The 23,578-nt window shown below is 45.4% G+C and overlaps 1 protein-coding gene across 1 annotated transcript in view; it reads right to left on the bottom strand.

Moving 5' to 3' along the window:
• LOC138261551 (CMRF35-like molecule 5) overlaps positions 1-13,699 on the bottom strand; it is a 144,042-nt gene extending 130,343 nt beyond the window's left edge. The window contains exons 1-2 of the mRNA XM_069210637.1: positions 13,297-13,699; positions 6,127-6,459 (exon numbers count right to left, since the gene is read on the bottom strand). Coding sequence (XP_069066738.1) covers positions 6,127-6,459; positions 13,297-13,336 — 373 coding nt within the window. The 5' untranslated portion in view covers positions 13,337-13,699. The remainder of the gene's footprint in view (positions 1-6,126; positions 6,460-13,296) is intronic.
• Positions 13,700-23,578: the final 9,879 nt, after the last annotated feature.

Raw genomic sequence — 23,578 nt, 5'->3', positions numbered from 1 at the left:
GACGTCGAGCAAGACAAAGAGCCCTCACTGAAGCAGGTAGCACCCGGAGAAGTGCCAGAAACAGGCACTACGAGGATGCGTGAAACGGTGCTCGCCGAAGTTGCACAAAGGAGTCCCACGTCGCCGGAGACCAACTTAGAAAGTCGTGCAATGCAGGTTAGAGTGCCGTGGACCCAGGCTTGGCTGTGCACACAGGATTTCCGCCGGAAGTGCACAGGGGCCGGAGAAGCTTGCAAAGTCGCGGTTCCCAGCAATGCAGCCCAGCGAGGTGAGGCAAGGACTTACCTCCACCAAACGCGGGCTGAAGAGTCACTGGACTGTGGGAGTCACTTGGACGGTGTCGCTGGATTCGAGGGACCTCGCTCGTCGTGCTGAGAGGAGACCCAAGGGACCGGAGATGCAGCTTTTTGGTGCCTGCGGTTGCAGGGGGAAGATTCCGTCGACCCACGGGAGATTTCTTCGGAGCTTCTGGTGCAGAGAGGAGGCAGACTACCCCCACAGCATGCACAAGCAGGAAAACAGTCGAGAAGGCGGCAGGATCAGCGTTACAGAGTTGCAGTAGTCGTCTTTGCTACTATGTTGCAGGTTTGCAGGCTTCCAGCGCGGTCAGCGGTCGATTCCTTATCAGAAGGTGAAGAGGGAGATGCAGAGGAACTCGGCTGAGCTCATGCATTCGTTATCTGAAGTTTCCCCAGAGACAGAGACCCTAAATAGCCAGAAAAGAGGGTTTGGCTACCTAGGAGAGAGGAAAGGCTACTAACACCTGAAGGAGCCTATCACAAGGAGTCTCTGACGTCACCTGGTGGCACTGGCCACTCAGAGCAGTCCAGTGTGCCAGCAGCACCTCTGTTTCCAAGATGGCAGAGGTCTGGAGCACACTGGAGGAGCTCTGGACACCTCCCAGGGGAGGTGCAGGTCAGGGGAGTGGTCACTCCCCTTTCCTTTGTCCAGTTTCGCGCCAGAGCAGGGGCTAAGGGGTCCCTGAACCGGTGTAGACTGGCTTATGCAGAATTGGGCACATCTGTGCCCAACAAAGCATTTCCAGAGGCTGGGGGAGGCTACTCCTCCCCTGCCTTCACACCATTTTCCAAAGGGAGAGGGTGTCACACCCTCTCTCAGAGGAAGTTCTTTGTTCTGCCATCCTGGGCCAGGCCTGGCTGGACCCCAGGAGGGCAGCTGCCTGTCTGAGGGGTTGGCAGCAGCAGCAGCTGCAGAGAAACCCCAGGAAGGGCAGTCTGGCAGTACCAGGGTCTGTGCTACAGACCACTGGGATCATGGAATTGTACCAACAATGCCAGGATGGCATAGAGGGGGTAATTCCATGATCATAGACATGTTACATGGCCATATTCGGAGTTACCATTGTGAAGCTACATATAGGTAGTGACCTATATGTAGTGCACGCGTGTAATGGTGTCCCCGCACTCACAAAGTTCAGGGAATTGGCTCTGAACAATGTGGGGGCACCTTGGCTAGTGCCAGGGTGCCCTCACACTAAGTAACTTTGCACCTAACCTTTACCAGGTAAAGGTTAGACATATAGGTGACTTATAAGTTACTTAAGTGCAGTGTAAAATGGCTGTTAAATAACGTGGACGTTATTTCACTCAGGCTGCAGTGGCAGGCCTGTGTAAGAATTGTCAGAGCTCCCTATGGGTGGCAAAAGAAATGCTGCAGCCCATAGGGATCTCCTGGAACCCCACTACCCTGGGTACCTCAGTACCATATACTAGGGAATTATAAGGGTGTTCCAGTAAGCCAATGTAAATTGGTGAAATTGGTCACTAGCCTGTTAGTGACAATTTGGAAGTAATGAGAGAGCATAACCACTGAGGTTCTGGTTAGCAGAGCCTCAGTGAGACAGTTAGGCACCACACAGGGAACATATACATGCACACCTATGAGCACTGGGGCCCTGTGTGACAGGGTCCCAGTGACACATACATATAGGCCACAAACCTATGAGCACTGGGGTCCTGACTAGCATGATCCCAGTGACACATAACAACCATACTGAAAACATGGTGTTTTCACTATGAGCACTGAGGCCTGGCTATCAGGATCCCAGTGAGACAGTGAAAACAGTGACAAACACCCTGACATACACTCACAAACAGGCCAAAAGTGGGGGTAACAAGGCTAGAAAGAGGCTACCTTCTCACACCTACCTATCACCTGTACCACAGCATAGCATTCTATACAGAATGTAGAACCCCCATCACCTGTCCCACAGCACATTCCCCTACCTATCACCTGTACCCCAGCATATCATTCTATACAGAATGTAGAACCCCTTACCTGTCACCTGTGCCACAGTGTATCATTCTACACAGAATGTAGAACACCCATTCTATACAGAATGTAGAACACCGAACCTAAATATTCTATTGTAAAACATCATGAACAAGACATCACTACAGACTTGGATGTTACAGGTTGTTCCAAGTCACGCATCTCACCTGTAACAGCACCAGGGCCGATTTTAGTGCTGGTGGCGCCCAATGTGACAATCCTTTTAAATCATACCTTATTGCTAAACACAGCACCCCCCTGAGGTCAACACCCCCCTCCCCAAGTCAGCGTCCACTGCCCTAAAGTGGACCTTGAACAACACCGATCACACTTTGCTTTGGCTCACCGAGAACTTCTTTCTAAAAGAGAGGAACACTGATTTCCCACACTGATGAAGAGATCCATGGATTCTCACTGTTCTGCCTGATACAGCAGACTGAGCACCTCACAGGTGTCCTAAAAATGACTCGGGTATGCTCTAGAGCAAGCCCCACTCTCTTAAACCCTATTATGGTTGTTACAAAATTACAATGTTTTTCCTACAGAATATAAAGTAGTAATAAAAACACAAATTGTACCTGTAAAATGCAGTTCGAAAATCCTATTTTAAATAAGCATGTTTATGGTGCTCCAGTGCCCTGTGTCACCTCTAGTCAGACCTAGACTTTTGTATTCTAGTTTTGTCTCATGCTTGCCATACCGATCCGCACCCTAACCCTGTCTGCCCTTCTGTGATCTTTGTGTACCCTAACCATTGCCTGGGACATCAGTCTGTAACATTGGTGTAATTAACTGATTCCATCCGTGCAGTGATTTATTGAGAACCGTTTATCCAGCCTTCCATCCATGCATTCACTCATTCATGCACTCACTCGTTCATCTGTCCATCAATGCACCCACTCACTAGGGTGACAAGACTTTGACAACCCAAAACCAGGACATTCCACAAACACAGTACTAGAATTACAATTTTGCATCAACCTTGGGGAGTTCTAGTGACCCCCTCTGAAAAACAGGACATTTGCTAAATATACTGAAATTTGTCAGGACAGATAATTAAAATCCTGGACTGTCCCAGCCAATCTGGGACACCTGTTCACCCTAGCACTCACCCCTCTAACTGTTGACTCAGTCTTTCACTCGCCATTCCACACGCCACAAACAAAATCTCTGGTAAAGAAGCAATTTCACGTCCAAAATTGCCAGATCCTTTTGGCTTTGCCAATGCTTGTTCATAAGCAAGAGCGCTCTATCAGTTTGTGCCCTGCACACGCAATAAAAGTGCACCATGGCTTACCCACGGACAGTGTGTTCCACACCAGGTATCTGTGCATGAGTATGTTTTAAGTTTAAACTCACAACACATGGTTCTTTGTTCATGTGTCAGCTATTGGGCTCTTATGTCGCTACATGAGCAGCATGTGAAGACACAGACTACAAAAATACTTACTACAAAAATAGCATCAGACATGTAACTATTAACAATCTCTTAGATAGACGTGAGTTTAGATGATTTTAGGACTTTTTAACTGATTGTATTTATTTGTACAGAGATACGTCTGTGCCAATGTCAGCCCATGCCCCCTATCCACTAGCAGCACCCAGAGATAGAGTGATCATTAAAGCTATCTGTTGAAACGAAGTAAGGACGATAAGGAGAAGTATGAAAATGAAATTTTAATCAGGAATAACATCCCAACAAGGACACAGCTGCTACGTGGCTGCCCACCGATCCAACCAACAAGGAATACTCAATCCGTCAGTGCCTGGAACATCGGCATCAACCAGGCTCCAGAATGTGAGTCTTGATATCACCGAGGTTCCAGGCCTAGCGCATGCATGTTAAGAAGTAAAAACATTAACCATTACAACACACAAAGTCATTAAACATTACAACACATCCCCCTCCCACACAATAATAATCAAATAACAAAACAATGTAGCAAAGAGTCAAGTGGTATAGTCTTTCATCTAGAGTGGTTTAGAACGTAAGCTGGATGAAACCTTAAAGCGTGGTGACTCCTTAGATGTTTCCATGAAATTTCTTCTTTGATCTTGCAAAGTAGGAAAGTTGGAGTCTTCCACCACTCCTCTCCACCTCGCAATTCTGGACGTGCTCCAAGCATCTCCATTGTCAAGAAACACAATGTTTCCCTTTATTTCTTTGATACGAAAGGGGCCCTTGAAGACAGATTTCCCTTTGGTTGTGAAACAAGGGCTCTTCACCAACACCAAATCCCCAACCTTCCACTTAACACTAGAAACACAATGTTTAGCATCAAAACGCGATTTGTAGTTACATTGATATTTCTTCCTGAGACTGGGTGCCACATCAAATTTCTCCTGATTAAGATCCATCCGAGCTAAATTGTCATTAAACCTTTGTGTAACCTAACCTTGCCCTCATGTATTCAAAGGGAGCTATGTTGGTGATACTGTTCGGGGTGTTACGATATGCCCACCACAAATCCCTTAGGAGATTAGCTATAGGAGTTCTAGTCTCAATAGCCTCTTGTACACAAGCTTTGACAATCCTGTTCATACGCTCTGCAAGACCATTGGCCTGTGGTAGATATAAAGCTGTCTTTAAATGCACAATAGCCAGGGAATCTAAAAACTGCTTCATCTCCTGCAAAGTCAATTGTACTCCATTGTCAGTGACTAAATGGCTAGGTATGCCTTCCGTAGAGAACTCCTCTTCAAGAAACTCAATTACCGTTCGGGTATCAACAGTACTCACACATTTGGTCACCACCCACTTGGACGTATAATCCACCAAAAGCATGACGTATTGTTTATTCGCTGGTAAGAGATGGAAAGGACCCATAAAATCAAGACCTAATTTCATCCAAGTTTTCCCTGGAACTTCTACAGGAGACGGTGGTGCTTTTGCCACAACCTTGCCTTTGTCATTACTGGCACAGCTCAAACAATCCTTCACAACAGCCTCACGATCCAACCCTGGCCACCAGTAAATGGCCCTAAGTCTAGATGTGGTTAAACTCCTGCTCAAATTCCCTTCGTGAGCAAGATTAAGAATTTCTTTCCTCACACCCTCAGGAGGTATGGGTTTGCTTCCTCTAAACAATTCTCCTTCACTAAGAGAGAGTTCATTCCTCACATTCCAAAACCCCTTCAAAGAATCAGGAACGTCCTTAAACTCCGGCCATCCCTTAACAATGAATACTTCAAGTTTATGTCTATCCAAATCTCTTTCTACAGCCAACCTCCATTCTTCTTCGTTGACGGCCATTTCTCTCATCCAGTTGATAGTAGTTTCATCCCCTACTTCCTCGCTACTGTCAATTGAAGAACGGGACAAAAAGTCTGGCACAATATTCCTCGGTCCAGTCACATATTCCGCAACAAAATTGTACTCTAATAAACCCTCTGCCCACCTTCGTATTCTAGGAGTTAACACTTAATTCTTTTTAGGAGTGAAAATTTGGACGAAGGGCCTGTGGTCAGTCCTCACCACAAAGGGTAACCCCCACAGATCAAATTTAAAGTGCTTGACTGCCCACATACATAGTTCCTCGTCGCCAGTGTTGAAACGAAGCAAGGACGATAAGGAGAAGTATGAAAATGAAATTTTAATCAGGAATAACAACCCAACAAGGACACGGCTGCTACGCGGCTGCCCACCGATCCAACCAACAAGGAATACTCAATCCGTCAGTGCCTGGAACATCGGCATCAACCAGGCTCCAGAATGTGAGTCTTGATGTCACCGAGGTTCCAGGACTAGCGCATGCATGTTAAGAAGTAAAAACATTAACCATTACAACACACAAAAGCATTAAACATTACAACACTATCGTAGCATGAACTCACCTGTGAGAACAACCACTGAGACTGTGAACTGGGGATCTAGCAAAGCAGATCTGCGTATTCCACACTGGTAGCTCCCGGCATCTTCTGGCCTCAGCCCTTCCATGAGCACAGTGAATGTCCTGGTGCTCGGTGCATCCCTGATGGCCACTCGGTCATTCCGCGCCTCTCGCTCAGACCTGGATGTTTTCACAACTATGTCACAGAACCTGCCTGGTCCTCGGCACCAATATTTGCCCTTATTTCTGTACTCTGCCGGATAGCTGCATTCAATGGACACCGACCCTCCACGTGTACCTGTGACCTCACGTGGACCGGTTAGAGCCAGACCCCTGGCTTTAAAGAGAAATCACACAGTAAAACATGAGCAAAAGCGTCCTGTTCCCTCAACATAATCATTATAACATTCATAAAAAACACGTTTGTAATTCAATTTAGTAAAGTTTGCAAAATTTGTTGAACAATAAGTTACCCAGATGTATAGTAACAGAAAATAAAAATAAAAGAGAGATAAAATAAAATGTGTTGCAGATAAATTGATTAATAGAATTGATAACTTATAGTGATACTATTCGGAAGTGGATCCGTTCTCCCTTACTCCATAAAAACCACAGAAGTTAGTTTTTGGGCCCAGCTGAAAGCCATCATGAACAGCTGCGTTTCTAGTAGTTTTCTGAAACACCAGGGTCCATATTTATGGAATGTTAGTGCCACCTTAGCATCAATTTTTTTACGCTAAAGAGGCGCTAACTTAACTCCATATTTATATTTTGAAGCTAGACCCATCTAGGGTCAAAATATTTGAGTAAGCACCATTTTCAGGAAGCTCCAACCCACCTTGCGTCAAATAGCTACAATGTTATGCAAGGTAGGCATTCCCTTCTTAAAAATGATGCTAGCCTGCAGCGCCATATTTACCTCCCATTGCTAAAACAACACACACCTAGGAGGCAGGCCTAAAGAATGACACTAAGGCCGATTAGCGTCAAAATCTAATGCCTGGTCAGACCATAAGTGCTGGTAGGCCAATTTCCATGGGGAAAAAACCATTGAATGGGTACATAGATGCCCACCCCAGCCCCCAGCATCACCACCACCCACACCACAGGGAAACTACTGGAGGAAGTTTGCCACTGGAGGCCACTTACATGGGGCCCCCTGGCTGGCACTGGGTCTGTCCGGGCTGTCCTGGGGACACTGGTCCCCTGTGGTGGGAATTGGGGTTGTGGTAATGATTCCTGTCTATACTTGGAGTCATTTTTTGGCTGCTTGTGCATCCAAAAATGACTCCAGGTCGATTAGCGGCAGATTTTTTGCTGCTTATCAGTCTAGCGTAATTTCTGTCCCACTAGACTCTTTTACCCTAACCCCATTCCGCACCGCCTAGTATCTTTTGTTCAGACACTAGCCAGTCCTTAGTGCCATTGTTCGTCTTTTTTTAAATATGGCGCACTGATGGCTCTAGGGAATGGCATTAGCTAGTAATGTTCTGCGTCTTTTCTCATAAATATGGGCTCAGAGGTCATGTTCTGCCCTGAAGTCGGAATGAAGGTCTTTAGAAAGTGGCGCTCTGTTCCTGAGATGCTCAGAAACGCATTTTTTAGATCTCTCAGCACCTTGGGACCCGTACGGGTGAGTAGTTGCGCTTTATAAATCCTGATTTGACTTGATTTGCTTCCACCTTGCCATTTCAGGGAAGAGTGCTGGTTCATTGATACTGATGTATGACTGTTTAACAAATCAAAATGTACAGTACCTTGTTGTCAGAAACAGAGGTGATTAAGGAGCACAGAAAGAAACCGAAATAGCCAAATTCTTGTAGGTCCATTTCTGTCATGTTCACATGAAGAAGTTGCCACCCCAGTAACAACCACTAGGAAGGCATCACACGGGATACTGTGACCAGAACGGAAGTCCCAATAACCAACTTATTGGTGTTCAATGTGACATCTGACTACATCACACCAATAAGGAGCATTCCTGTCCTTTTCTCTTGCACTGATGCCGTTTTGGCAGCCCAACGCCAACTCAAGCAACCTTGCACCATGGTGTGAGGGTGTCTGCATTGCACCTTCCTGCACAAAAGCAATCCTGAGAGGCTTTTTCCTCTTTCTATGTGTGCTGCAGAATTCAGTTCACATAGAAAGAGGAAAAAACGAGGAGAAACAAAGATATTTCTCCTTGTTATGCCTCTCCTGGGAAGGCGCATCTTTTTGGCTTATTCCCAGGTTAACTATGTTTGGTAAATCTGGGACTGCATCAAAAACCAAGCGAGTTGTGTTGGAAAGCCCACGCAATGGCCATTGAATGTGTCCCTTTTTGCAGTGTTCTTGACATCGGATCAATTAATCCACACGACAACAAAATACCTCTATACGCGGACCATACATTTCCATACATGAACAAAGTCACATCACCCCAATTGGATTCCCCCATCATTGACCCTCCGTCAACCCCAGCACATAGCTAAATGGTCAGGCAGGCACTCTGGCCCAGGTCTGAAGGTTAATGACTGACAGGTCACAGGTGGGGTAACACTTAGCTGACAGCCAAACACACAAGCTCAGATCAGATCCCACAGATCAACATCAACACTACGGTCCCCAGAGATTGGCCCTAATAAAGCACAAATGGCCAGAGGGGCACATGCCGTCCTTAAACACCATAAGGTCAGATGCCACATGTAGTTAGGTTCACTCAGCCAATCAGGACACAACAAACACAGCCCATGCAGTGACCATGTTTTACTTGGGCCGGACATATGAACACATACTCACTGACCCACATGGTGCCCATGCCAGATTGAGACCCACCTGCATTCCTTATTTGGAAATTGTGGGGGTTATTCCAACTTTGGAGGAGGTGTTAATCCATCCCAAAAGTGACAGTAAAGTGACGGATATACCACCAGCCGTATTACGAGTCCATTATATCCTATGGAACTCGTAATACGGCTGGTGGTATATCCGTCACTTTACCCTCACTTTTGGGATGGATTAACACCTCTTCCAAAGTTGTAATAACCGCCTGTATCTGTGACTCCTTGTCAATAGTCTGCATATTTCACCAGCAGAAGAATGTTTACATGTTTATTGCACTCAAAGAAATGTATAAAACATGGGTCATTTTGATGTTCTACAAGAGACAGTCCTCAGACCCCAGTGCTGTAACTGCTCTCCTGGCCGTAATTTTTAATTAAACAAACTGTTTCTTGTTTTGTCAAATGCCTTTTCTCTTACATTTTAAGGTAAAATCTCATGCGAGCAACAGAGTAATGCAACGCAACAATTTGCACTGCCTTGCAATACTCCAGGGTGTATATTTACAATTTTTTGGTGCAGAGCAGTGCTGCAAGCCTTCTTGCTGTGCTGCCCTTGCCAAAAGAAAAGGGCAGGAATGAGCTGTATATATAAAATACAGTGCATTCCTGTCCTCTTCCACAGTGTTGGCACACAATTGTCTTCCAGGTGCCAACGCAGGCACCCTTGCACCATGTTGTCTGTGTTGTAGATATGATTGTTTTTGTGCAGGAAGGGACATCTTCTTGCACAAAAACAATCAATGGAGGTGATTTCCTCTTACTATGGGGCAGATTTAATAGCTTCTAGTGCTATCTAACGACATTAGAGTTATTTTTTTACACTAATGTGGCTTTAGATGGCAATAAAACACAACGCCAGATTTACAAAGTGTGCAATGCAAGCATTGCGCCACTTTGTAACCCTTTGGGCTACATTATACCTGCACGGGCATAATGTATGCAAAGAGGGTGTTCCCCTGTTAGGGGGGCCGAAAAATATGGCACAAAAAAATCCAAGAGATTTCTCTGCGTCATTTTTTTCAGCACTTTTAACGCCTGCTCAGAGCATGTGTTAAAAGGAAGCACACCAATTGGCCTAAATGGGTTTTGCGGGATTAGCGTCAACGTTTTTGACACTAATCCTGAAAAGCTCAGAACTAGCATAAAAAATGTTGACACTAGTTACCTAACTACCGCCATGGTGCGCCGTATCTTAGATACAGTGCACACATGGTGGCGTTAGGGGGCGCTAAGTGGTGCAAGAAAAGTGGCGCTGCACTGGGTGCAGCACTACGTTTCTTAAATCTGGTCCAATGTGTGCTGCAGAGTGCTGTAGAATGCAGCACATGTAGAAAAAAAGAAAAAAGAGGAGAAATAATGTTTTTTCTCCTTGTTGCGCCTTTCTTACGCCTCCCATGGGGAGGCATACACTTTTGACGCATTCCCAGGTTTACATCAGGTTGTAAATCTGGGAATGTGTCTAATGCCATGGCAGTTGAGTGGGAACACTCACCGTAATGTCCGGGGCATGCCTCCATATCGCAGTGCGAGGCAACGCTGTAAGCTGTGCTGCGTTCCCTAACTCCATATCTACAAGGCCATGATAAGCCACGCAGGGTGGCTTTATGTGATCTTGTAGATATGACTCTGCATTGTGCGCTGCCGGACCATCATTAAAAGTGAGGTTCCAGCGGTGCCCAGGGGCTTGTAAATAAGCCCCCAGATTTGTTAAGCCATTCAAAGCCAGGCAAAGTGGCTTTCCATAGCTTAAAAAATCTGACTTAGAGGTTTTCGCCATGCATGTACCATACTGCATTGCGCAACCCTCTTGTAAATATGGCCCTAAGTATCTTAATGTCTGTGTGAAAAGATTAAGGGGGTTATTCTAACTTTGGAGGAGTGTTAATCCGTCCCAAAAGTGACGGTAAAGTGACGGATATACCACCAGCCGTATTACGAGTTCCATAGGATATAATGGACTCGTAATACGGCTGGTGGTAAATCCGTCACTTTTCCGTCACTTTTGGGGCGGATTAACACCTCCTCCAAAGTTAGAATAACCCCCACAGACTTGATAAACGCACCAATACATGAACATCAGTCCAGATTTGTCTTGAATAGAAGGGTGATGCATAACATTAAAAGGGTCACAAACGTAATACATGCATAGTCAACATCTGTGGAAGTCTATGCGCTTGACAATGAGTGAACATTTGGCACAATGAGATGGGAACATGTATGGTTAGTCATGGATGGAAAAGATGGGTTTTGGTCCAAGCGTCCTTAGCTTTAGCACACTGTTCCATACAGAACCCACATTAAGAGTAGGGGTGGGTCGAAGAATTCCGCTCCACTGGAGGAGTTCGCAGAGTTTTCCCCAATCTTCACAGAGTGCAGAGTTCTGAAAAACTCTCTTGGGTGGCTCGCCAACGTTAAATTTTGGAGTGAGTGAAATTGCTAAGCTGGCACGTGCGATCGACATTTCTGATTGTGGGTGGTCACAGCAGGTCGCTACTGCTCACGTTGAGGAAGCTGCCGCTCACATTGAGGAATCTGCCACTCGAGTAGAAAATCTACTTGAGTGGCAGAAAGAAGTTAGTGCCCTCTGGTGCTCTGCGTGATGCTGCTCGCCCTGATTTTACAGCCCAGGAGAAACACCTCGCACTGAAAATAAGCACAAACAGTGCAACTCACCCGAACTCCACCACTAGCAGAAGTCCGTGGAGCACAGCGGATGTTTTTTGCCACTTTGCAGAGTTCCTCATAGCAGAACTCTGCAAAATCCACCCATGCCTAGTTAAGAGTCTGAACGGATGTGTGTATCCTAAGAAGTGGAAAGTAGAAAGAGGTAGCATAGAGAGGTGCCATGTGTCCTGCTATTGTTGACATTGGTTAGGGAGACACTAGCGTGTAAGTTGCTCATAAATCTAGCTCAATGGGGGATAGAACTAGGTTACAGAACGAATATGATATTGTTGAATGATGATGACACATTGGTCTATTTAGGAGAATCGCTTCTCTGCAGGGAACTTGACAGGGTCAAAGGTGTTTCAGACCTATTTACTAACTGGGGAAAATAAAAAGTTATTTCAACTTGGGGGTCTTTAGAGACTGGGTGAGCATGACAAGCATGCCCAATTGAATATAGACAAATATTGTGAAGCAATAATCTTCCCTCAAATAGGCATAAATGTTACTAAATTGAGACACAAGTGATGCCAGTTAAATATGGGTAGGGTTCTGGAAAGGCTGATTTGCTCACTAGAATTCTGTAAAACACTACAATGAACTATCATGGTGAAGATATCATTGGCTAAGATGGTCTTTCTACCACAATGCTTTTATACATTGCAGAATTCTATGTGCCAATGACAGTTAAACTATTCAAGGAATTATACATGCTTCTGTGTTTCCTACACTGGCTGGGCAAATGTAACTGGTTAAACTGGCCACTGTGAAGCTCTCATGGGCAGAAGGAGACATAGGACTGCTTGTCCTATTCTTATAAGATGCACCAGCAAAGTTACAACATGCAGTGAGTTGGTTTGATGAGGTGCCAAACTGGGAGAAATATCTCACAAAGGGAACTAACTCATCAGAAATGTTAAAAGAGATATTCATGTTGGGACGAAATATTCCTCACAAATTCCCATATTTACTTTGTAAAGTAGTGGCACTATGGGACAGGGTAGAGAAATCAGTCCTGAAACACCCACTGTTCTCCACACCTACACCCATGTGGTGTACTAAGCCTCTTAGTAACATAGCAAAAGCAAAGTCCAAATGGGACGGAATTGGTGGGACCTCGGATGCAGACTTATTGGTAAATTATACCTAAACAATAAAGTCCTTACTTTTACAGAAAACCAAGGAAGTCCAGGTCCCAGACCATACTACATATTTGTTGATTACCTTCAACTGGCTATTGATATAACCTAGAACTATTTTCAAAATAGCTTTCAAAACTCATAGAGCTCTGCACTGTAAGAGTTGAAGACTCACCACTTTAAAGAACACTACATCACAGCCCACTTACGGTTCACAGCCCAGATATCTCTCCTATTATTTGCTGACTTTATGCTTGTCTTTGACCCTGTGGAGTGCTCTGGCTAGGTTTGTGCTAGAGAAATACATACATGTATATACATACATACCAAGAGAACAAGCTAGTTCCAGAGTTCAGGTGCCACAATTGAGAATCCTTGGTCTCTGCTACTCACCAGCACAGAGTTCTGAATGGCAATTAGGTGACTGGTATTCGTCATAGACGTCTCTACATGTCTTACTAGTTGATCTTACCTATATATTAGTTATGCAAAGTTCATTTTAGTTCTGTACACATACATATAAATTACAAAAAGATCAATCCTCACCTGTTGAGAAGTCGAGAACCAAAACAATCAGTGCAATCATTCTGCAGCTTATCTGCTTTACCACTGTTGATGAGTTTTATCAGTATTTCAGCCTCACCACTGATCTGCTGAGCAGGGTTTCTGCCCCCTCAGGGTTGGTCCCATGGATCTGCTGGTCCCAGTATGAAGGTTCTTTAGGGGTTACTTGCTTCTCCAGATCCTGGGCTGGCCATAAACCGAGTGTGAGCTGAGCATGGGCCACAGTGGATCCCTCTCTTAGCAGGAACAGATACTGGTGATAACCACGGCCACATCCAGGATAGGCTGAGATGTGTCACTAAAGGGTCCCACCAGTCCACAGTAGTGGCAGGACAGGCTCTGTTGGCAGGTCTGGTCTGAGTGCTGCCCGCTGTGTGTCTGTGCCGCTGCCAGGGCGGATGTGAAAGGCTTCCTCCTGTGAAAGGGGAAGTACCTGGTTCCTGTCTGCTCTGGTGCTGCACATATGCTCTCTATGGCTCCCTCGCTGGAAAGCACTACTGAGCATATATTTGAGTATATATTTAGTTTATTAGTTCATTAAAACCATAAACAGAGAACAGATCAAAAGACTAAGAGAAAAAACACTTTCAATAACACTAAAATATCCTTAATTAGACATAAATCACTCTTTGTGACCTGAGTATTTTCTGTCTGCTTCAGTCTGGTCACTGTGCAAATAGCATCATTTAATTACACGCGATTAAAACTTAACCGGGCCTCTTGCAGTTTGATAAATACATCTTAGACTTGAAAGTGCATTATGCATTAGACAGGAGTTGCCTTTAAAATGCTTAAAATGCTTGTTACAGGAGATAAGTGTGTAAGTGCATTTTACAATACACCTCTAAAGCAGGCCTAACTAGTCTTACCTAAAGTGCTTAGTACAAACAGTAGATGCTAGGCTGATTTACTTTAAGTTGCTGTTTTTAAATAATCCTGTGGAACCCTGTAAACAAATGAGGCCTTATCATTATCCCTCCAATTCAACTAAGTTGCACATTCAGCATGGGGTTTTGTGGGTTTGAGGGACACGATGACCGCTGCCCTGCAAGACCTTGCTCCCAGGGCAATAAATTCTGTACGCAGCAAGGCCCTACGTTCTGCTAATAACTTTGGGCATAAACATACAATGTACATAAGTGTTTCGATTGTCAGATGACACAGGCGACACAAATTTCTTCAGGTGCCCCTTGATCTGCCACTTAGGTATGAACTCCAGCGTTGGGAGAAGGCCAAAGCACAGTCTCATGAGAAGGTGACACCAGTGCGCTCGCTTGGCCAATAACTCTTGTTCCTCCAGGTGGCTCTTCTACCAGGTACAGGTGTTCAGTTTTTTCCTGAAGATGGAATCACTGATGTTCTGTTCCCATATGTCTGAGAGTCCTAAATTCTCTAGATTGGTCTGCAAATAGCATTTCTAACTTATTTTTTATAGCATAGTCCGACAGCCTGTTGATTAGTCTTTGAAGACCTACTCTGGTAGCAGCATATAAGATGTTACATAGTTCCTTGCCACCAAGACTTGGCGCATGTGACCCCACTTCATCCAAAGACGGAGTTAGGTCTGAGATGAACAATTTGAACAATAAGGGGGCTAGTACACAACCCTGTTTTAACCCTACAGGTGTACATACTTTTCTAGACAGGTGATAGTCATCCCCAACCTTAATCTTCACCCATGTTCCAGAATAAACCAGTTGGATTGCTCACAGTAATTTCTAGGGGATGCCCCAACACTGAAACTTCTCTCACAGTAGTTCACAGGAGACACAATCGAAGGCTGCTTTGAAGTCCACGTAACACATGAACAGAGGGGTGCTGGTATCACTCGCTATTCTCATTATTCATTATAAGACTCACAGCTGCTACGTTAGATAGTGTCCCCTGCTTCTTACAGAACCCGTTTTGGTTTATCTGCATCCGTTTTGCCTCAAGCACCCACTCAGTAAGATCTTGCAAATGTAATGTTGAGAAGAATTAAGGTCCACATCTAACAGAGCTGAGATGCAGCTTTCCTGGCTTTAGATATTGGGTGTATAACCAACCCTCTTCAACTTTTAGGGATGCTTCCAGACAATGATATGTGATTGAACACTGAGGTCAGGAAGCCTGCCCATGTCATAATATTTTCCTTAAGGAAAGCTGGTGGGATTCTGTTAGGACCAGGTGCACCGCTGTTACATGAGCACGCGAAGACCAGCTCCAGATCAGCGATAGTATATTCCAATGTGTCTGTAATGCTGTTGTTATTGTTATCTGTGGGGCCTATTATGGATAGTATGCAGGAACTAGGCCCCAGGGCAATTGAGGAAACCATGCTTTCTTTGTAATGAGTTCTTAAAAATCTCACCCATTCTTCTTCACTTATGAGCAAGTTATTTGCTGCCCATGGACCCTTATCAAGGTCATTTGTTAATTTCCAGAAATTCCTCTAATCATTTCATTTTGAATAGCATAGTAGCTTGGCCCATAACGCTTCGGCTTTACCCTTCTCAAGCAGCCAGGCCTCTTTCTGTCATTCTTAGCCCAGCCACTTCACAGGCCTTTATCAACTTTTTCCCAGGTTTAACTTCTCTTTTCGCGGATGGTGATTTATGACTAACACATCAAGGATTACATACTCATCTTCCCTTGCATCTTGGAAGAGGTTCAGATTAAAATCTCAGGTGAGAACCAAGTTCATCATCCATGATTCACTTTCCCACATCAGAGGGTTGACTACCTTTTTGACTATCCCTCTTTCTTTCTTTGAGCTGATATAGATGTTAGCGATTATCAGCGGACTTGTCCACTGTTTGTCCAAATCTTCCGAACAGATCACCAAGAGCCATGGCTCAGTTATACCTAACATCCTAGCTTTTGCTGCAAGTTTAGTGCTTAAGTAGGTCATCAGCCCAACTTTGGCTCTTCTGTGGGTGCAGGTTTTGCTTGCCCGTCTATTATATTCAATGAACCCAATCAGGGGGATATTAGACTGTTCCCAGGTTTCTTGAACCGCTATGATGTCAAAATAACTTAGATATTCCGAAATTTGAGGATCATCAATTTTCTGTGCCAGTCCCCCCCAAATTCCATGTGCAGATGCATAGTGCACCTTGCATTGTCTTGTTATGTCTCGTAGAGATAATATTTCAGTCCATGTGAAGGCCAGCTATGCTTGCTGCTGGTAATACCGACGGAAGCCAGCTCCAATAGTTTTTCTTGTTATCTGTCTTGGTTAGTACTCTTGTTATGGGGTATTCCACCGGCTGAGCTGTAGATGTTTGGATCATTAGTTCCTCATGTCCGCACATACTTTGGGACCTGGCAATTGGGTTAGATATTTCTGCTGCCCTACAATTTGCCTCTGGTAGGCTAAGGCGGTATGGCCGCTCCCTCTGATATTATTTTCTTCTAAGAAGGACACTATTTTTATCCCCCAGCTCGTCAGCAGCTCCTTGCATAACAAGATTTTAGTGGGAATATCAGATGATCTCAATGTGACAAGCGTTTCAATTTGCTGAGAACCAAAGAATGTGGATGATTTGATTCCATCAAGAATTTCTGCTTTAGGTATTCTCGCTGGTAGCAGATACAGGCTCTCAGTGGGGATTGGCTCATTCTCTTGGGGGTTCCGTTATGAATTGGCCTCTATATCCCCTTGCTCACTCTCCCCAACTTGTGGTACCATTCTTTTTCCTTCACATTTGTAGGAGGCTGACCCGGGGTCCAGGCAACCACATGTTGGTTTCCAGAGGTAAAAACTAGATTACCTAATGCTCAAATTTTGATGGCAGCTTGGTCGAGTAGTTAGGTTAATCTTGGAGAAGTGCAAAGCACTTGTTGTACTCATAGTATCACTCATGCATCTCACACATTCAAAGAAATAACTTGAGACCAATTTATAAAAATACTTCAGATTTCTATATACATTTTAAGACCAAGATTGTCAAAATTGGTTAAGGACTTTTTAAGGTATGGATTTTTGAAGTTTTAATAAATGCAGTCCTTGTGTGCGTAATTACAACCCATAGGAATCAATAGGCAGTCACGTTCAAAAATGCATATAAAATCACACAGTTGGTTTACCAAATTCTGCTTTTGCAACTTGGTTGAGGCCGTTGGTGGGCACGCTGTGCCAGCTGGAGAAGTTCAGGCGGCTCCTGGTTTCAACTAGAGCAGCAGTGAAAAGTCTCTTGGAGCTGATGCAGGGTCACTGAGGGGGACCATTTTGAAAAGGTCTGTTCTTGCAGATTTAAAGGTGGTGCCTTGGGGTCCCCTTGGAGTGTTGAGATTGCAAGGGGTGAGTGACCCTTGTGGCACATCTGGTTCTTCATTGCAGGGCACAGGGTGCACAATGAATCGGTGAGCCAGAAGCTGTGCACAAAGGAGCCCTTTGGATCTGGAAGTAGGTCTCTTTTATGGTCCCTTACAGGACAACGGGGGCACTCTGGCTGGAGGAACAGGGTGTTCCTGAAGTTCCTTGACTAGGGCTTTCTCCTGGTCCTTTTTCAGCTCTGGTAGAGCTAGGTTTCTTGGTTTCCGACATCAGCTGACTAGTACCTAGGGTATTGGTACGGTACAGTCACTGGCGAGCACAGTGCCACCAAACCTGGTACACTTACAGGGTTTGTCTGCATGGCTGTTGGTGTGTCGTCGGGTCTGGCTGCAATTTCCGGTTCGGGAGATATTGGCTAGTCAACAAAAGGACCCTCACTGGGTTGTTGGTTATTGGATTGTTGCAGAGTGGTACCTCCACTCTGGAGGCAGTTCTTGTGTGACTGGTGAAGCCTGGAGGTCTTCAGGGATTTTTAAGGTCAGTACAGTGTCCAGCTTCTCCGCAGTGGCAATTGTCGGGTCCTGGGTGCAGCAGGCAGGATTTGACACCTTTTCTTTGTGCAGCAGGTCCACAGTTTTCGTGCCTTGAATCTTCTTTGTGCTGGTCTTCTTTGTGTCCTTTGAATCTGATTTCTTGGTCCAGGGATGCCCGCTAAATACTGAATTTAGTAGGTGTTTTAGGGAGAATCTGGTAGTGTCCAATAGGACAACTACCTTTGGGTGCCTACACCCACTATAGTGACCACTTCATGTGTGAAGGGTCACTTCCCTTAACCTAATTGGCTATTTTCCTTCCATCTAAGATTGAGGAAAATGAAATGGAGGGTCCAATTCGCAGGCAACACCTTAGTGGTGGTGCATGCCAGGTTGGGCCACTCCTCCTACCCTTTGTGAGTTTTCCTGCCTTTGCTCACACCAAAAGTGGGGGTTTGTAAAGGTGGAGGCCATCTGCTGCTAGCAGCAGGCTTAGGGGTCGAGTTTCAACGGTGGTAAGCCCTTTGAAGCTCAACAGCAGGGAAGTGCATATTCCTGGGGGAGGTGGTGTTAGCACCTCCACCCAGGAAGGGCATTGTTTAACAGACCAAAGAGACAGGGCTCTCCCCCAAGGCTTGTATATTGGCTGTCTAGAGGTGGCAGGCTGGAGAGAACCAGTCAGCAACCATGGCAGGATCGTTATCTTTTGTAAGGGGAACCTCTAAGGTGACCCCTGGATACAGTTTATAATAAATTAAGTACTGCTACCAGTTTGGATTTATCATTCTGAGTTGTTTGATACCAAACAACCCAGGGTTCAGAGTAGCCATCATGTAGCTGGGAAACTTGTGTTGACCAGTGTCCCGAACACATAAAATGGCTGCTCTGTTCACTCACTATGTCCCAGGTTTGGCAAGGACACAGTGGTGGCATATTGTTCATGCAGCTTTGCCCTCACATATACTATGGTGCACCCTGCCTTAGAGCTGGAAGGCCTGCAAGAGGGGTGTCTTATCCATAGTGTATGCAGTGTACAGTGGACAGGGAACACAGGTAGTGTGCCATGTCGAGTTTGGGTTTTAGGTTTGCACCAGGACACTCAACCTGCAATTGCATTGCTGGGTGCATCTGGATGCATTGCCCGAGAGAGTGTCATAATCAGTGCTGCTGCCCTCAGGGGCCTACCCCTAGTACCCCATGCCCTGGGTACCTAAGTAACTTTTACTGGGGACTTATAGTGGTAGCTAAAGGTGTATCCAATTACCTTTACAATGTTTTAGGGATAGAAGACTGGCACTGGGAACCTGGTTAGCAGGATCCCAGTGCACTCCTGTCCAAGTTGCATCCAGAAACCAGGCAAAAAGTGGGGGGTATTGCAGCAAGGTGCTAGTTTTCCACAGCATGTGGATGTACTAGTCTGTGCCTCCTCTTGAAACCTTCTCTGTGCATGACATGCGCTATTGCTAAAGGCACTCTTTGGGCACTCAGGTCCGATTACAGATTGTAGATCCTTACCAATTTTTGATTTGTGGGTCATGGTTCTTATTTCCCCAACCATCGCATCCAGAAGGGCTAGTAGGCAAGCCAAACTGTCAATCACCTTCTTGCACGAACACACTGTGAAATCATTGTAGTTTCTGGCTTGGACTCTTTTAATTAGGGCATTTAAGTTCCCCAATTATCTGTCAATTCAGGGCACATATACAGTGAGCGTGTTGAGCAACTCAACTTGAATATCCATTTTGTTAGAGTGGTGAGTTAGTGTCTTCACTGTGGCTTGCATTGTATTCCGAACTGCGTTCCACAGTTCTTGGTAGGGTGCTTAAGCGCCCTTCATGCTCAGAGTGTCCAACACCATTAGGGTGCTTGATGGTGCCTCATTTTTGGTTGGAACATTGTTATTGTTATTGGCCCTAGTTTTCTCTGGCTGTCTCACCTTCTCCCTACTCAAGGAGACTAGCAATTGCAGTGATGGGATAGTAAATGAGTCTACATAAGCTGGACATGAGTTGAATACTGAATCAAAGTTTGCATCTTCCTCTTTAGCCATTCTGCTGTTTTGCAGGTACTCCAAGTCCCGCCACTGCCGCTCTGGGTTTGGTAGGTTTGGCAGGATGGAGACTATTACCATTGGTGACAGGGGTAATAGCAGCTGCCTAAGCATTGTTTGCTGTGTTGGCAGCAACTGCCACAACCATGAGCATATCCTCCCTCCCTTGGTTGGGGCTCACCTTCGTGCTAAAAGGAGTGGACAATACCTTGGGCGGGGGGTGGGCTCTTGATGACACCCATAGAGACGGGCTGTTCCTCCTCCTTAAGAATTTAAAGTTCTTGGGACCTGCGCCCTTTACCTCGAGGTTCCTGGTTCTAGCAGACATGAAAGGGTTGTCAATATTTGCCTCAATTAGTCCAGTGTGTTCATCAACCTTAGACATGGAACGACTCTCCTTGAAAGTCCTTGTTACTGCCTTCCTCTTTACCCTTTTAGTTTGTAACGCCTTATATGCGGTGGCCTCTTCTCTTCTTTAGGGTCGCTTGTGCATCTTCCTGACCTCATTTTCATTGATGTGAACCACTTGCGAAACATATGATGCTTACCGCTGCCCTATGGGATCCCTGCTTTCTCCCTCTAGATAGCTCACAGCGTGGCTGCTTACTGTTTCGGGGATTAGCTGGATCGAGGTCCATAATCCAAGGTCCTGGGTCCTTGGTCCCTTTGCTTTAGTCTGGGCTGCTATGGCTTGTACGTAGGCCTTGGGTTTAGTTGCTGGTCACTGCTGTGGGCATGGGATTACTTGGTGATCAATTAATGGGTTGATTTGATTGCACATTGATGACCAGAGGTCCTGAAGCGCCTTCCTCTTCTTGACCAACTCCTTATTCCACTCCTTATATGACCACTCATAGTTGCGCTGCTTCTCCCCCCAAGTTGATGTTTACCAAGCACAAATTTGGGGGGAGGCTCGAGCATGCAGTAAAAAGGAGGGAGGTGTGAGGTGGCAGGGAAGGCAAAGGGGAGCTATCAGGGCAGGATGGGATGGGTAGCCATACATGCAAAAGCTGCACCAATCTAACACTGCCCACCACCACGCTACAAGGGCTGTCTGCAGCCTAGTGCTTCCCAGTCACCCCTGCTTTCGCTCACACCTTATCACCCCTGTGCCCCTTACACACTGCCCCCTCACCTGAGTGTCTCTCCCTGGTGATCCCTGGCAATCCTTCTCTGCCACCTCCTCTTAGGCCTCTAGAGCTGCCCTGACCCTGACTGTGGACAGTCGAGACTAGCCGGGTTGGGTGGGCAAAGCTCACCGGCTCCTCCTATAATTGGCCTCCTCTTACTTGCAACCTTCTTTCGGCCTTCTGCAGCCACTTCTCGGCTGACTCCCAGCCCACGTCCGATATCATGGCCCTACCCGGGGGCCATAAGGGACCCAGCACAGGAGTCAAGGGGGGGGCTGAGGCTGAATTCAGCAGGATTCAGGCTGCGGGGGTTCTACACCACAACACCTCTGCCTCTCTCCTCTCTGCGTAAGTCCATACTCCTTAATGTGCTCCTCCCTCTGTGGCGAAAGTACTACTGTGATTGGCACCTATGAGGAGGTGATTCAAACACAAAAGTTATGTTGCAAAGCTTCAGGGAACTAGTTATCAGCAGTACAGCAGGTTTAGTTGCATCTGGGTCCAGGGGGTCCGTGGGGACCATTGCTCCATCATTATAGCTATTTTTACCACAAAATGAGGGCTTATTTTACTTTCTTGCATTAGGTCCGTGGATCTCTTTGTCGCCCCTTACAAAGCTAGTCAAGTTTTCATAACTTCTCCTGCTAAACATATGTGCTTTTCCAGCAGAAGTTTCCTGCAAAAAGAGGAAATTCTGTTTTTAACTCATAGAAAGCCAACCCTTGTGTGTGATTTTCACGCACGCTTTCTATAAAACTCTGGCAACTTCATGATGTTCCAAAAGTTGGAAAAGTTTGGTAAAAAGTCGACAGAAAGTAGAGTCACAAACTTTGCACAACCATAGCTTTTCAGTAATATAAGGCGATATTTTTTCAAGGCAAATAATATTTGCTCACCTCAATGCTATTGACAGATACCACAAACAAATCACAAGGATATATAACATCTCTCAAATCTGCATGGTTATGTTTCTTGAATCACAAATTTCACAGTTAACTCATTTAACTAGCTTTATCATTTTTTTCAAGATTTCTTTCAGGAGCCTCATAATTTACATATGTTTCATTTTTTTCATGTCTCATCATTTATATTCAATTATTTTGAGCCTTCACTTCCTATTTGCATGTGTGAGTAGGGGTTATTTCAAGGTCAGTTTCACAGTTCTCTTTTTTGAGTTGTATCATAAATTTTCAATAGGGTGTTGCCTCTTGATGATTATTAGAATAATGAAGGTTAGTTTTTTACTTGTCTCCAAATTCATATTTTCAGAAGGTTCTATAACATCTTTCCATAATATTAAACTCTTTCTAAAGGAAACATTTTTGGATGAGCCAAGATGGCAGACAATTAGGTGGTTGCACTGACGCATACAAAAAAATTAAATACTGGATGGAATGCTTGAATCAATTTCAACTCCTGGTAGTCACCCAGGGCTGCATCTCTGTCCATCATTATTTTGCACACCACACCACCTCAGTTTGGATCCAGTCATATGCAAAGCAAATCTTTTCCTTGGACACAAGTCCATCTTGTGGGTTGTGGACTGCCCCCCTGCATCTCCAGGGAGGTAACACTGCTTTATGTTCCTGGGACGGCAGTTTACATAGGAAACAGGGTCCTTTGGGTTCACCTGCCATGTCCTAGACCCCATTTGATTCAGAAGAATGAAGGAATCTCTGAAGGGGCATTGGTGTCTGTGCTCACTGCATGGCTTGGGGCTGTATGAAATGTGTCTTACAACAAGGTAGACAGGCAGGGCCTGGGCTTGGGGGTGCAATGTGAATGGTCTCCAGTGAGAGAGGTTGGATGGAAAAGTAAGCTAGAAATGCCAATGTGTGAAAAGGGCTGATCATTAATCTAAGAGTAGCACCACATTCAAAAGGCTGTCTGACAAATAAAAGTGCACACTACGGCCCCCAGAGTAGAGACCAGAGAGTTGGTCAGCCAAGCTCCATGCTGAAAAGAGGCAGCAGTTTCTCGAGAGAAGCATCCCTTCCATAAAGGTACCTGCATAAAACTATTTATAACAGACAAGAACACAGAAATACCCTATTTGGGGATCAGGCCTTCTGAGGGAGAATGGCCCTGTGTAAAGAGGCTTCAATTTCAACCACAAGGACCAGGGAGGGCAGAGTGGGGCTCCTCTTGCTGGACTCACACTACCACGCTTTCACTGACTCAAAGTAGAGTGGTAGTCAGGGACAAGTCACCCTCCAGTCTCTGAGACTGCCAAACTACCTGAGATAAAACAATGCAAAAGTCACTAACTGTGATCCAAAGGAATACCTACAGC

Source organism: Pleurodeles waltl, chromosome 1_1, assembly GCF_031143425.1.
Source record: "Pleurodeles waltl isolate 20211129_DDA chromosome 1_1, aPleWal1.hap1.20221129, whole genome shotgun sequence".
Taxonomy (NCBI): domain Eukaryota; kingdom Metazoa; phylum Chordata; class Amphibia; order Caudata; family Salamandridae; genus Pleurodeles; species Pleurodeles waltl.
Note: the sequence above shows the minus strand (reverse complement) of the source record. Positions and strands in the feature narration are given on the sequence as shown.